Below are 14,694 nucleotides of genomic sequence, written 5' to 3'. Positions count from 1 at the left end.
TGTGTGTGTGTGTGTGTGTGTGTGTGTGTACTCAAACATTTAAGTATTCAGTGTGGTGGTGGGAGAGGGCCATAAATAACATTAAAGGGAGACAAAAGATTAGAATAAAGTCATTTATAAACTTTTGATGGAAGAAGAGTCAATATCATTAATATAGAGTTTTTATACCTCAATAAGAAAAAAATTCATACTAACAGAAAAATGAGTAAATGGCATGAACATTTATAAAAGAAGAAAAACAAATGGTTAATAAAGAGCAAGAAGTATTCAACCAAACTAAGAATCAAATAAACATAACAAAAGTACCATATTTCAACCAGGAAAAAATTTTAAATAATAATACTGATAAAGGTACAAAAAGAGCAGCACTTTCCTATGGAGAAGGGAAAGATTAAATAATCATCTATAGGCTGAAATATGTAGCTACTAAAATAATGATTTTGAGTAATACACATTTAAGTGAAAAAGCTCATAATATTATATAAAGTTAAGTGAGAAATGAAGGTATAAAACTGCATATATGGTATGATCTCAATTCTTTATTTGAATGGAAGAAAACATAAAATGCTAATAATACTATCTGTTGGTAAGGAAAGGGATCATGAGTGATTTTTATTTCTTTTTCTCTACATTTTTTATGGTTCCAAAATTATCTACAATAAACAAATTTGTATTATCAGAAATAAAACAGAGCAAACCCAATTTTAAAGCTTTCATTATGAAAAATAACAGCTAATGCAATTTGCTGCCTGGATTTGAATGTAATGAATAGCTCTATTATTTAAGTAGACTTACTTTTCTGAGGAAATCCTATCTTGGTGGTCCTATAGGACTCTATTTTTATCTCTATTGTAGCCTTTATCCCACTGCCCTATGTTTTGCTGTGTATGTGACCCATGTTAGTCTGTGAGCTCTTTGAGCTCTTTGAGAATAGTAATTGGGTCTAATACATCTTTGTACAATATTTGATACATAGTCAGCACTTGGCAAATGTTTGCTAAATAAATGCATGACCTTAGGGGCGTCTGGGTGGCTCAGTGGTTTAAGTGACTGACTTGATTTCAGCTCAGGTTATGATCCTAGGGTCCTGGGATCAAGCCCCACATAGGGCTCCATGCTCAACAGGGAGTCTGGCCCCCTCCCCCCCACTCCTGTTCTCTGTCTCTCTAAAATAATAAATCTTTTTTTTTAAAAGATTTTATTTATTCGACAGAGATAGAGACAGCCAGTGAGAGAGGGAACACAAGCAGGGGGAGTGGGAGAGGAAGAAGCAGGCTCCCAGTGGAGGAGCCTGATGTGGGGCTTGATCCCATAACGCCGGGATCACGCCCTGAGCTGAAAGGCAGATGCTTAACTGCTGTGCCACCCAGGCACCCCTAAAATAAATCTTTAAATAAATAAATGCATGACTCTAACTGACTTAGCTCCCAGCTAGGCCAAATTGGGAAATGGTAGACAAACTTTTGATAATCTTATTTGTTTTGCATAAGATCACATTTTCCTTACTGTACTGAAGTCTAGAAACCAGTTTTTGTCCCTTTGTTCCCTTATTGTTCAAGCTCATACCCTAGCACCTCATCCGGGCAGGCCTGGTTCCTTAGAACACCATCTTTCTCCATCCTAGCCTCCAAATCCCACATCCTTTATATTCCCCTCCTGTGTCATAACAAACATAGGATGTTTTTTATTTTCTTTTCTTAGGATTCACTTCTTAATGAATGGTGACTAGCTCATTAAACACATATTTGTTAATATGGTATTGAATTATTATTATAGGTACCTTTTAGAGATATAATGCCTAGACTCCAGGGTAGTCTTAAACATGTGATTATTAAGTTGTAAAGGCTAAGGGAACTAGATCATTGCATGTCTTTCAAATTGAGAAGGGCTAGTTCTGACCCTATAAGCTATTCTCTCTGAATGTAAATTTATAGTACACAAAGTCAGGTCCTTGATCAATCCAAGATCTAAGTACTTTATTTGTGCTAAAATCAAGGACCCTAAAATATATATAATTACTAGGAGATCCTTGACTAAAAATAAACTGCACTCAAACTTAAAGCAATCAGATTGAATAGACAATGAAACTGAAAAATCTCAGTTCATAGAATTTGTTTCAGCACTTGTTTCACATTCCTTTAATGGGCTGAGCTGATTATTATGTGAGAATCCCCTTCCCAGTTTTGTGTTCCTGACATTTTGGAAATGTGTAAAGCCCTAGGAGGGCTTAAAGATTACTTAAATATATGAGCGAGGCTTACATAAAAAGAAAAGAATCTAATCTAATCCATAACTTCTTTTACCTGTTCAGTATTTGGGGTTATATATACACTGCTTGGGGGACAAGTAGATATTTTCAGAGTTGGAGAATGGAGTTCCTGTTGAGACAAAAAGGGGGGGTTCAGAAATGGTTACTAAGCAGTGTTATTTGAATGTCTTACTTTCTTTAGGTATTATTTCCTTTAATTTTTTTAAAAGACTTTATTTATTTATTTGACGGAGAGAGAGAGACAGCCAGTGAGAGAGGGAACACAAGCAGGGGGAGTGGGAGAGGAAGAAGCAGGCTCCCAGTGGAGGAGCCTGATGCAGGGCTCAATCCCAGGACTCTGGGATCATGCCCTGAGCCAAAGGCAGACACTTAACAACTGAGCCACCCAGGCGCCCCATATTTCCTTTAATTTTATGATAACCCAGTTTGTTAGAACTTTATTTCATGTTTTCTTAGATGATATCCAAAGAGCACATTACTGAATTTCTTTGTCAGCTTTGCTAGTAAACTAATGATAAAATAATTTCTAGAATACTTTCATAATGACACATTTTTCTTGTACTTCTAGGTTACATCCTTCTTTTCTTTTTGAGATTTCTGCTAATATACACCCCAATGTTATTATATGTCTGCAATTTAACAAGATGCAAAATTTATCAACACAAAAACATAAAATGCAAAAAATTTCTAACCATGGTAGAAAACTACCTTTGAAAGCTCAACTAAGTCTACTGGCCTGAAAATGAAAATCAAAACTACAATGAGATATTACCTCACACCTGTCGGAATGGCTAAAATAAAAAACACAAGAAACAAGTTTTGGTGAGGATGTGGAGAAAGGGGAACCCTCTTACACTGTTGGTGGGAACGTAAACTGATGCAACCACTCTGGAAAACAGTAGGGAGGTTCCTCAAAAAGTTAAAAATAGAACTACCCAATGATCCAGCAATCAATTGCACTACTGGATATTTATCCAAAAAATACAAAAATGCTAATTCAAAGGGATATATGTACCCTGATGTTTATAGCAGCATTATTTACAATCACCAAGATATGGAAGCAGCCCAGGTGTCCATTGACTGATGAACGAATAAAGAAGATGCTGCATATATACACAATGGAATATTATTCAACCATAAAAAAGAATGAAATCTTGTCATTTGCAACAACATGGATGGAGCTAAAGAGTATAATGTTAAGTGAAATAAGTCAGTCAGAGCACGGCAAATGCCAAATGATTTCACTCATATGTGGAATGAAAGAAACAAAACAAATGGCGGGGAGGAGACAAACCAAGAAGAACAAACTAATGGTTACCAGAGGGAAGGTAGGCGGGGGAATGGGTCAAATGGGTGATGGGGATTAAGGAGTGCACTTGTGATGAGCACTGGGTGATGTATGGAAGTTTTGAATCACTATATTGTACACCTGAAACTAATATAACCCTGTGTGATAACAAACTGGAATTAAAATAAAAACTAAAAAAAAAAAAACTACTGCTCTGAGATTACTTCAGTCTGACTTTTAATTATGGTTTCTCTGATCTGCTTCTAGTTAAGTTTCAAAGAGTAGGCTCTGATGTTAAAAGAAAATGGTCTATAAAAGTGAGAGTATGATTTTTAATAATGATTAGATAAAAGTCACTTTTTCGATTATGCTGACATTCTTTACATTTTTTCCCAAATCAGCAAAACTGTGTAGCTTTATTAGTGTGCAAAGAGTTGGTAGCATTACTCAATCTCTTCATACATTACTGTAATTTACAACCAACTGACAGAACTCCAGGATATATTCCCACAAAAAATTATATATATATATAATATATATAAATATATATAATAAATAATAATAATAATTATATATATATATCAAGGAGGCTATTGAAAATCAGAATCATGGACTTACAAGGGAAACACTGGCAGACTCATGTGGAAGTATAGCTATAATGTAGGTGTAATGTGCTGTTCTTAAAACAAATTGCCAAATATTTTGCATGCTGTGGTTTCTCTTTTCTTTTTCTTTTGGTTCAGCTTGTAACATTTTCATCCTCCCTTTCCCTGTTACATCAGCAGTAATCCTGCAAATTTCATATATCAAGACAGCCTTTGAATATGTTCTCAGATTTCCTGCTGTAGCTGAGGAGAATTTCTCAGACAAATGCAGAGAATTAAAGTTTGTAGACCAAACAGGTATATGGTCTTCAGTTCAGGATGATGGTTATAAATACAACCAAGTGCAGGTTGGTTTGACCCACAGAGCCAAGAGGAGCAGGTTCAGAGAGGTAAGAAAATAAAAGGTGTTTTTAGTTATGCAATAGTATATGAATACACATGAACATAAAAATGTATACAGATAAAGTCTAAGATCCTCCCTTAATCATTCTCCCTTTATCCAAATCCCTAACCCAGAAATAACTATTATTGTCTGGTGTATCTTCACATAAATATGTATGTATAAATAACAATATTTATTGCTTTTATTATTTTGCAGTGTGAGTCAAACATTTTTTGTATTATAAATTAGATATGTCTTGATTCATTATTTTAAATTATACATAGTGTTCCATGATGTTTAATAACTTACCTATTTCCCTAATGAGCAATGTTTAAATTGTTTTTGTTTTTTACCATGCTGCAAGGAACATCCTTGTGCATGTATTTCTATAAAATTTCACAAAGAAGTAGGATTGATGGTGCACCAATTATGTGTATTATTTATTTAACAGATAGTGCCAATTGATTTCCTAAATGGCTATGCCAATGACACATCCTCCAGCACTGTGTAAAAGTACTTATGTCTGGAAGATGTTTTTCTGCAAACTTTTAGCCTTTTTAGGCTGGGACTAGTAATACTAGGATCATGTTGCGAAGACAATTTGTGCACACTACCTGTCACCTGGTAGGTGTTTATAAATGGTAGTTCTTTCCTCCTCCTTTTAACCAATTTGAATCTGATGACATCAGCAAATTAAACAGAATGAAACTTACTAGCCAAGCAGACTAGCTTTTAAGATAAGAGAGTATACTGAGAAGTTTTATAAACTTGTAAAAATTAACCCAAGTAGGAATAAACACACACACGTACACACACATCACACCTTTAGGACATTTATTTATAGTAGTGTAAACAGGGTTACTTTATTCAGATGCCAAAACAGTAGATATTTTAAAGGCAAATCGGTGTATTTGTACAAAGACTTGTCTGGTCCTAAAATGAAAAAAGTATTCAATCTTCTTATACTTGGAAAGCGAGTACATTAATTCCATAAATTATAATTTACATAATTGTTTTGAGCTTCAGTATTAGAATTGGTCTAAGCAAATGTAGCTTTTCCCATTAAACCCTCATTTTTGCTGCCTCTATAGGTTGCCTCACTATATTTTCTGTTTTTCAAGTTGTTGAACATAATTCTACCATTAGATTTGACTAGTTCTTATAATAGGAGGCTAGATATTTGTTTTTTTTTTATTATTTATTATCAAAAGTAAGTTTTGAGTGCCTGAAAACAAGAGATCCTCCCAAAAGTGACTATGTGAAAGAATAACCCTGACTAAATAACTTAAACTTCTAAAAATCCAATAGTAGAGGGTTTTTTTGGTAGACTACATGATATATTTACAGAGTGTATTCACAGAACTCCAAACTCAGTAAAACATTGAATTTTTCTTTAATACTCATATTCAATTATTTAGGAAGGCCCTACTTTTTCTGATTAAATATTCAGCATAATATTGAGTTGTTTATTCCTGTGGCTCACATTTGCTAAATACCTACCTATTGTTTTTTTGGCAACTTTCTTCAGGTAGAGTTCTCATAAAAAATAATTTTGTTTATAATTAATTAGGTGGACTCAGGCTTAGTATAACACCAAGGCTGCTTTTCCCACATTCCCTAAAGAAATGGTTTTCAACTTTGTAAAGTTGTATCAGCCCTCTTCCTCCTTTTCCTTCTCTTCCTCCTCCTTTTATAAAGTACATATGACATCACCAATTTTAATATGAGTGGATTAAAATCAGTCTGTTTTGGGGATAATTTCACTACATCACCTGAGATAATTGTCCCTACCTTGGTATACCCTAAATCAGAGTTGGGAAGTTCTAGTTGCCCTAGAGAGAATTCATAAACCTGCATCTTATTTCTGTTTGTTAAAAAGCTCTGTTTTTCAGAATTAACAAATCATATGGAATGCAAATGGCCCCAATTTCTCAGTTACTTACCTTAGTGAGAGAGCTTTCAAGTAGCTCAGTGAAGGGCAGAAAGAAGAGAAAGCAGAAGCTAGAGAGGTGTTATTCTCCTTTAGGTAGAAGGAAAATCTTAAAAATTTAGGACATACTCTGAATTCCAGGATTATTTCAGGGCAAGACCTTGAAAATTAGAACAGAAGCTGTTTTTGTTCTCTAATATATATTCTTTATACTTTCCACTCTGATAATAGAATATTAGAATGGGGAAATCTATCAAATGATTTGCTGTAAGGGTAATCATCAAATGATTTGCTGAAACCAAAAAATATAAACTTGTTTAAACTGAAAATACTTTAGTACTGAACTAAGGTTAATCAAGGCTGATAGCTGATATAGTGAAACTATCAAGAGCTGGTTTCTAAACCCAGAACATTCATTAACTAGCTGTTATAATTTGGTCAAGTTATTTTGAGCTATTTGAGTCTCTATTTCTTTATTTGTACACAATGCATATTTTATATGCACACTGTACAATTTGTACAATGGATGTAATAATGTTTTTCTACTTAATTTTTGAAATTCCAGTGGGTAAATAACGTATGTAAAAGAATTTTGAAAAATAAAAAATACCATCTGTTAATATGAGGCATTATTTTTACTGGATTGGCTACATGTATAACTAAGTAATTTGTTCAGTACTTGTTATGTAATGGTATTGGAAGAGATATAAAGCATAGATAGAATATACTCTTTACCCTTACCAAGCTTATAATTATTTAGGGGGTAAAAACTATTAGTGTAAATAACAATAGAGTATTATAAGAGTATGAGGAACTTACTATGATTGTTTTGACGGCTAAGAGTTAACTTCATCCTGGGACAGTTTAAGATTACATCACAAGGTTATACCTCAGGAAAGTCTTGAAAAATTGGTGTAATTTCAGCTTATCTAGATTGGTGAGGATGGGGAGATGGGACATTTCAGGTGTAAGAGCAACATGGGCAAAGGTATATTTATTGAACATTAGGGCCTATATTTAGAGAACAACAGTTTACATTTTGGCTGAAACAGAACATTGGAAGGGGGAGTTCCAGGAAGTAAGGTCCCTAGAAGCCAGATAATAGAGGGTTCTGAAAGTCAGACTAAGAAATTTATCGGCACTGAGTGTCACTGCAGGTTTCTTCAGCAGAAGAGTGATATGAGGTATTTGTAGGAAATTTAAGCAAATTTTCTGGATAACATATTCTTAGATATAATTATGTTTGTGAATATTTTAAAATAATGTTAATGACTACTGAGCAGTAGTAATAGTTTTTATGAGGGAATCTTGGGGCACATAACTGATATACTAAAACAGTTATAGGATAACTGAGCGAGATTCAATAAATAAAATCACTTCACCTAGACAGAATTTAAGTAGCAGGGGAAGTAAAAGAAATATCTGTATAAGCAGACTAATTAGCAGCTTCAAACTAATTTGCTTAAAAGAAGCAACATAACAAGATCCCAGGGAAATAATATGATGACAGATCAGAATCAATAACCCTTTAACATAATTTGCCATAATAAGTAATGATAAATATTTGTTCATAGGGGAAAAAAGTATAAATAGAATATAAACAAGTCAAGTCCAGATTCTTAACGTGACCCAAGAACTAAAATAGAAAACTAATTGGCCTATTAAATGGCTTCCTAATATTTACTTTATGTGGTTTTGACTTATTTAAAGAAGCAATTTGTGCCCTACTTTCCATTTTCAGTTCAAAGAGAAGGAATAGAAGAGTGAAACTCACAAATAATCATATCCATATATCTTTATTATCTTTGCTCACAGCCACATTCACAGGCATTTTGCAAGCCATAATCACAAAGGGCAGGGGGAGAGGGAATGGAAGAAAGAGGAAAGAAGAGAAGAATGGAGAGGGGAGAGGGGGAAAGGAAGATGAAAGAGTGGGAGAGAGAATTTCCAGTTCCATCCCATTCCCAAAAACATTATTTTTGATTTGTCTTTGATTTTTGTCTTTTGATATCTAAAAATCTTAACCCTCAATAAGTGTACAGTCCATGGTGGAGGAGAAGAAGGATTATAAGTATTATAAGTATTATAAGTACATTATAGTTAAATAATAAAAAGTGATACTATCTAGGAGAACACATCTGGGATGGAGGTGGGAGTGGGGTACTATATTGAGAAGAGGGTAAGAAGATTCAGGATTGGACAAGATGTCTTTAGGGAGACAATTTTCCAGATGTATTTTAAGGGATAGGTAGAATTCCAGAGAAGATGTGAGGGAAGGATGACTGTTGCCAGAGTGGGGAATGAAATGAACAAAGGCAGGGGTTGGAGGGAGGCAAAATGCTTAGTTTCTTCAAGAAACAGCAGTACAGTGTGTCCAGCACACAAGGTGGGAGGAAGTAGGTAGTGAGAAATAACAGGATAAAAGTAGGATAGGACTGTTCTAAGGAGATACTTTGGCGTCATTAAGGTATGGAGTTTGAACCTAACTTTGGAACTTGATTATTAAAGTTTTTGAAAAGATTCTGTACTACAAAGTAAATGACATTTTATTGCTGAGATTATAAATCACACAATAAGATAAAAAGCTGATTTTATTTCTTTATAATATTTCTATCAAAGTTCTCTTAAAGCATTTATGAATCTTTAAATAACTAAAAATTAATCAACTTATTACCCAGTGCTGGAGCCTTATATATTTTGATATAAAACAATCAATACAATTTATGAGAAAAATATTTAAAAAAGAATTCTGAACAGCAGCAAAAAATGTCCGCCATCTTTTTTTAATGTTTTTTTATTATATTATGTTAGTCACCATACAGTACATCCCTGGTTTTTGATGTAAAGTTCGATGATTCATTAGTTGCGTATAACACCCAGTGCACCATGCAATACGTGCCCTCCTTACTACCCATCACCAGCCGATCCCATCTTGGTAAATAACAAAATTTAACACGATGAGATGTTCATTACATTATTATTTATGCCCTGGTTTGTGTCAAAAGATTTTAAGTGGTTCATAATGGAACACATACATGAAGTAAAAATAGGAATCAGATATCAGATGTTACTGTGTAACATAAATGAGTCAAATGTGTAGACCAGGAATACATAGCATAGCATAGAGGTTACAAGCATAGACCTGGAACTAGACTGCTAGACTTAAATCCTAGTTCTACCACATACTAGCTATATGAACTTCAGTAAGTCATATAACATCCCTGTGCTTCAGTTACCACATCTGTAAAAATGAGAATGATATTTGAACTTTACTGACTAAAGTTTAAAATTAATTCAGTTGGATAAGGGAGATAGGTAGTTCCAGAGAGGTTATGAAAAACAGATCATGTGCCCAAAAGAAAGAAAGATGCATTTTGATGGAGGGAGGTCATTTTTCATCTTTTTCCTCTTCTTAACCATTTGCTCTGCCAAAAAGTGAGGTTCCAGGAAAATTGTATAGATAAACAGAAGGATATATACATACATAAAAATATTTTATTTAGGTTTATGAATTTAATTCTTTCTCCTAAAATAGTCACTCTAAACTTATCCTTTGAGAGTTTGTAGCTTCATTTTTTATTTCATTTTTATCTACCCATTATAGCTGATTATGTAAGTTGGCAGCACTTCGATCACATATTGTACCACCATAAATTTCCTTGAATGTGGTGATCTTAGAGGTAGTTCTATCTTCAAATGAATAGCCTGAATGTGTAGATTTGCAGTGTCCAGTAGAACACTCTGCAATGGCGGAAATGTTCTACATTTGTGTTGTCCAATATAGTGACCACCAGCTACAAATGGCTGTTGAACAGTTAAAACAGGTCTGGTTCAATGAGGAATAGAATATTTAATTTTATTTGATTTTGATTAATTTAGATATAAATGAAAATAGCCACATGATACCCTATTAGAAGTGTAGCTCTAGAGGAAACATTAGGTAGGAGAAAGACAGCAAACAAGCTTTAATGCCTAATGTCACTGCATTTTAAAAAGAAAAAAAAAGCACAAACTAAAAAATCTCCATCTCAAATATTAAGGTTCAAGTTCAAAGACTCTAAGAGCATGGGAACTTCCAAATTACTCTTTCTAGAGGATACTTAGGCCAGTAAACATTATAAATACATTCCTGCTGTTCCAGTCTTTTGATCATATACCATGAGTTTAAGAAAATTGCTTTAATGGTTTTCCTCATTAGTTTTCCTTAGCTAGTAGAACCCTAATAAGCCTTTCAAGCATATGCCTTTACCTAATCTTTCCAGTGTTAAAAAAAACTTTTACTTTATAGCTTATTCATTAGTTATCTATTATCTTATTTTGTCTGTGCAACTAGGGGTTTTTGTTGGCTCTATGTTTATAAATCAATGATAAAAATGGAAAGAATTATTGAGTGACCAGACAGTGTGCTTGACTCCTTCACATGTTATCTCATTTAATACTCACTAAAACCCTGAAGGAAGGTATTATTGTCCCCACTTAACAAATGAGGACAATGAGGTCCTGAGAGGTCAAAATTTATTCTAGGATCTATGACATTAACACTATGTGTTAGACACTATGCTGTGTGTTTTCCATCATGTATTATCGATTTTGACTCTAACAACGATCCTATGAGTTAGGGATTATTGTCCCAGTTTACCAATTAAACAACTAATACCTATAGCTAGCATGTCCCTGAACCAGGAATTAAACCCAAGTCATTTAAAATGTAAAGCTACAGTCTTAGCCACTACACTAGACTGTTTCATAGTTTGGTTCTGTTTAAGTCTACTTCATCACTGTCCATTTATTATTTGCAGCTGTCTATGAGCCATTGCCCATAGATTTCATTTGTATGGACATTTTCTGCACACAATGTTTCCTTTTTTATAAAATTTTTATTATGTTATGTTAGTCACCATATAGTATATCCTTAGTTTTTGATGTAGTGTTCCATGATTCATTGTTTGCATATAACACCCAGTGCTCCATGCAATATGTGCCCTCCTTAATACCCATCACTAGCCTAGCCCAATCCCCCAGCCTCCTCCCCTCTAAAACCCTCAGTTCAAGTTGGACCCAGAGTCCATAGTCTCTCGTGATTCATTCCCCCTTCTGTTTACCTCCCCTTCATTAATCCTTTCCTTCTCCTACCCATCTCCCTGCTATTTCTTATGTTCCACAAATGAGTGAAACCATATGATAATTGTCTTTCTCTGCTTGACTTATTTCACTTAGCATTATCTCCACACACAATGTTTTCTGTGACTCATTACTCTGCAAAATAGGAACCTCTGCAGCCAACACCTATTAGCTTTCATCTACTATTGGTGACTCTTATCAAAGTGTTCAAGTCTTTGGTGCAATAAATACAGGAGAGATGGCAAGATTGCTGGGAATGAGAATTAGGTAATAGAGATTACATACACAGTATAGGACTTTGTTCTCTAAACAGTTGGAAGCTTGTTGAAATGAACATGGAACTTGTATGCTGTCTAATTTGAAGTTTAAAACTTTGAAAAACTAATAAATAATATAATGTTCCAAGAAGGAGTCTTAAAATGACTATGAGAATTGCTGAAAGTAATAATAGTGACTTAGGAACAGTTTAGGATCAACAGCTTCAAAAAAGGCAATATCTTTAAATACCAACTGACATTTGTGCTGACAAAATTTGCCAAAGCAAACTGTCATTTGAACACATTCCCTGAATAGTTTAAAAGATGCTTTTGCTAAAACCTTTCAAAGCCAATAACATAGTTAAACACCTGCCTTAGGTTATTGTTCAATGCTGTTCTGAACTTTGTACAGGAAGAAACATATAAATCATAATGATTTTTTTTAGATGAAACAAACACTTCCTGGATTTAGGATAAAATCTGTAAATCTGTTTTCATGTTAAGAAAGCAAAAGAATGTACTAGAAATAGAACTTCTTCCCCTCACCCCTTTCCTCCAAAGGAAATCCCTCATTTAAGAAACTCAATCCTTCTCTTCTTTTCCTGAAGGAAATTGGGGGAAAAATGAAGTATATAGTCTCTTTACAGTACATGCTCTTTGTCTTAAAAACTAGAAGTATATATGCTCTGTTGGAAATTAAAAAGAAAAAAAGATGCTATTACCATAACTGCTGGTGTAAAAAAAAAGTTAGCTCAAATATACTTGTTTACAAAGGTTTTCACTTTTAAATGGGCTTTAACAAACAAAAAGCAGAATCAGACCAGCAAATACAAAGAACAAACTGTTGGTTGCTAGAGGGAAGGGATGTGAGGGTATAGAAAAAAACATGTGAAGGGGAGTGGGAGATACAGTCTTCCAGGTATGGAATGAATAAGTCACTGGAATAAAAGGCACAACGTAGGAGCTGTAGTCAATGATATTGTAATAATGTTGTATGGGGGCAGATTGTAGCTGCACTTGTGGTGAGCATAGCATAATGTATAAAGAAGTTGAGTTACTATGTACTACACCTGAAACTAATGTAACATTGTGTGTCAACTATAATCAAATAAAAAAATTTAAATAAAAATATATGGGATTTAAGAGATGGCAAATCTCCCAGTTGTTTTACCATGAATTGTCAAGAAAAGAAATTTGGATCACAACAGTTAAAGGACCAGTTCACCTTCTTTCCCCTTGCCCTGCCTCCCTTCCCCACCTTGTCACATACACACACAAGGACAGTTTATGAGTGTCATGGCCTGAAAACAGGCCCAGCAATTTATCAAACCTCCCTTAAACAATAGACAATTGACATGGGCATTTTTACCCAGCCATTAGTTGCACTCACAATTTCCATAGTTTTATTTAACTGCAAGCATAAAAGGGCTGACCAAAGCTGAAAACATGGGCCTCTTTATCCTATGACCTCATTCCTTTTTCTACAACCTACTTCCCTGAACAGTCATTCACTTTAGTGACCACACCCTTGAACAACAATTTATCAAAGCAACACACCCCTCCCTACAGAACAGGAAAATTTTCTGATACTGTATAGAAATCCTGGCAGAGCAAGGGAGCTATCCACAATCTTTGCAACCAAAGAAAAGGGAAAAAAATCATGTAAACAAAGATAAACCCAAGCTGAGTAATTGTTGATAGCAGAGGCTGTAAATAACACACATAAAAACCATTCTCCCCAGCTGCTTTCTAGAGTTAAATTTGGTTGCAAGTTTTAACTTCAAAAGAATGGTAACCCATATGACACACACATTAATTAAGAGGTCCCTTCTTTCACCAAAACTTGTTTTATTCGGTAAAATACTGGTGGCCAAAGCACAAAATAATATTTAAAAATGAAATATAGACATATGGAACACTTATAGAGCAGGTCCTGTACATCTATCCTCAACGTGAACTTTCCCTGGGATAAGCAAATGGTATTTATCCAAATAATCTCAGTGCTTTCTATATAATAGGCATTAATAAATATTCAATTCAATGAATGACTTATTAAAAATATTTTATTTTGATTCAATTCTCTCTCACACAACAGAGTTCCTTTGCATACATGGAAAATATCTTCAACTTCATTAAAAGCTAAATTTGTGGATGGGAAATATATATGTTGAGTAATTTTATGTCAATGGTGTTCATTAAGGCAGTATTTCATTTTGAGTTAATGATGGTAGGTTAATATTTAAGCTTTTTAAAAGGTTGAGCGGTAAGTTGTTTTATTTCATTTTGTGTAGTTTCTAGAACTTCATTTATTTACAAGACTGCATTCAGTTTTAAAATGCATCTGTGCCCTTGATTACCCCATGTTTCATTTTACCTGTCCATGTAGATATACCTGGTAATTTTAATTCCAGAATTAGGTTAGACAATTTCACCAGCAACTCTTTTCTATATTCAATTTTCTCTGTTCTATCAATCAGATAAAATAACCAAGAGAATAATAAAATATATCTATTATAGACAAAAAACAAAGCAACATTATATCTGGAGAAATTGAAAATATGTTTGTATTTATAAATACCATTTTAGTGCACAAGAAGGCAATAGAGGAAAAACATGTACTAAAAAGCCAGAAATAGAAAATACTAAAGTGCTGCAAAAAGCATTTAGTTAAATCTAAAATGTCTACTATGTAAACTAAAATTAAGATCAGGAAACAAAGAAGAGTGACATCAATTTCAGTTTCTTGAAGAGAACATATTTTACTACTGACTATTACATATTTTTTATATTTTATTTTATTTTATTTTACTTAATTTTTTAATTTATGAATTAAAAAGCCAGA

General features: G+C 33.8%; 1 protein-coding gene across 1 annotated transcript in view; it reads right to left on the bottom strand.

The window, feature by feature from the left end:
- Positions 1–14,694, bottom strand: part of POF1B (POF1B actin binding protein) — an 86,945-nt gene that overhangs the window by 69,196 nt on the left and 3,055 nt on the right. Inside the window, exon 2 of the mRNA XM_008700619.2 lies at positions 2,304–2,378. Coding sequence (XP_008698841.2) covers positions 2,304–2,378 — 75 coding nt within the window. The remainder of the gene's footprint in view (positions 1–2,303; positions 2,379–14,694) is intronic.

Source organism: Ursus maritimus (assembly GCF_017311325.1).
Source record: "Ursus maritimus isolate PB19 chromosome X unlocalized genomic scaffold, ASM1731132v1 scaffold_X1, whole genome shotgun sequence".
Taxonomy (NCBI): Eukaryota; Metazoa; Chordata; class Mammalia; order Carnivora; family Ursidae; genus Ursus; species Ursus maritimus.
The sequence above is the reverse complement of the archived record's forward strand: the minus strand, read 5'-3'. Positions and strand labels throughout refer to the sequence as shown.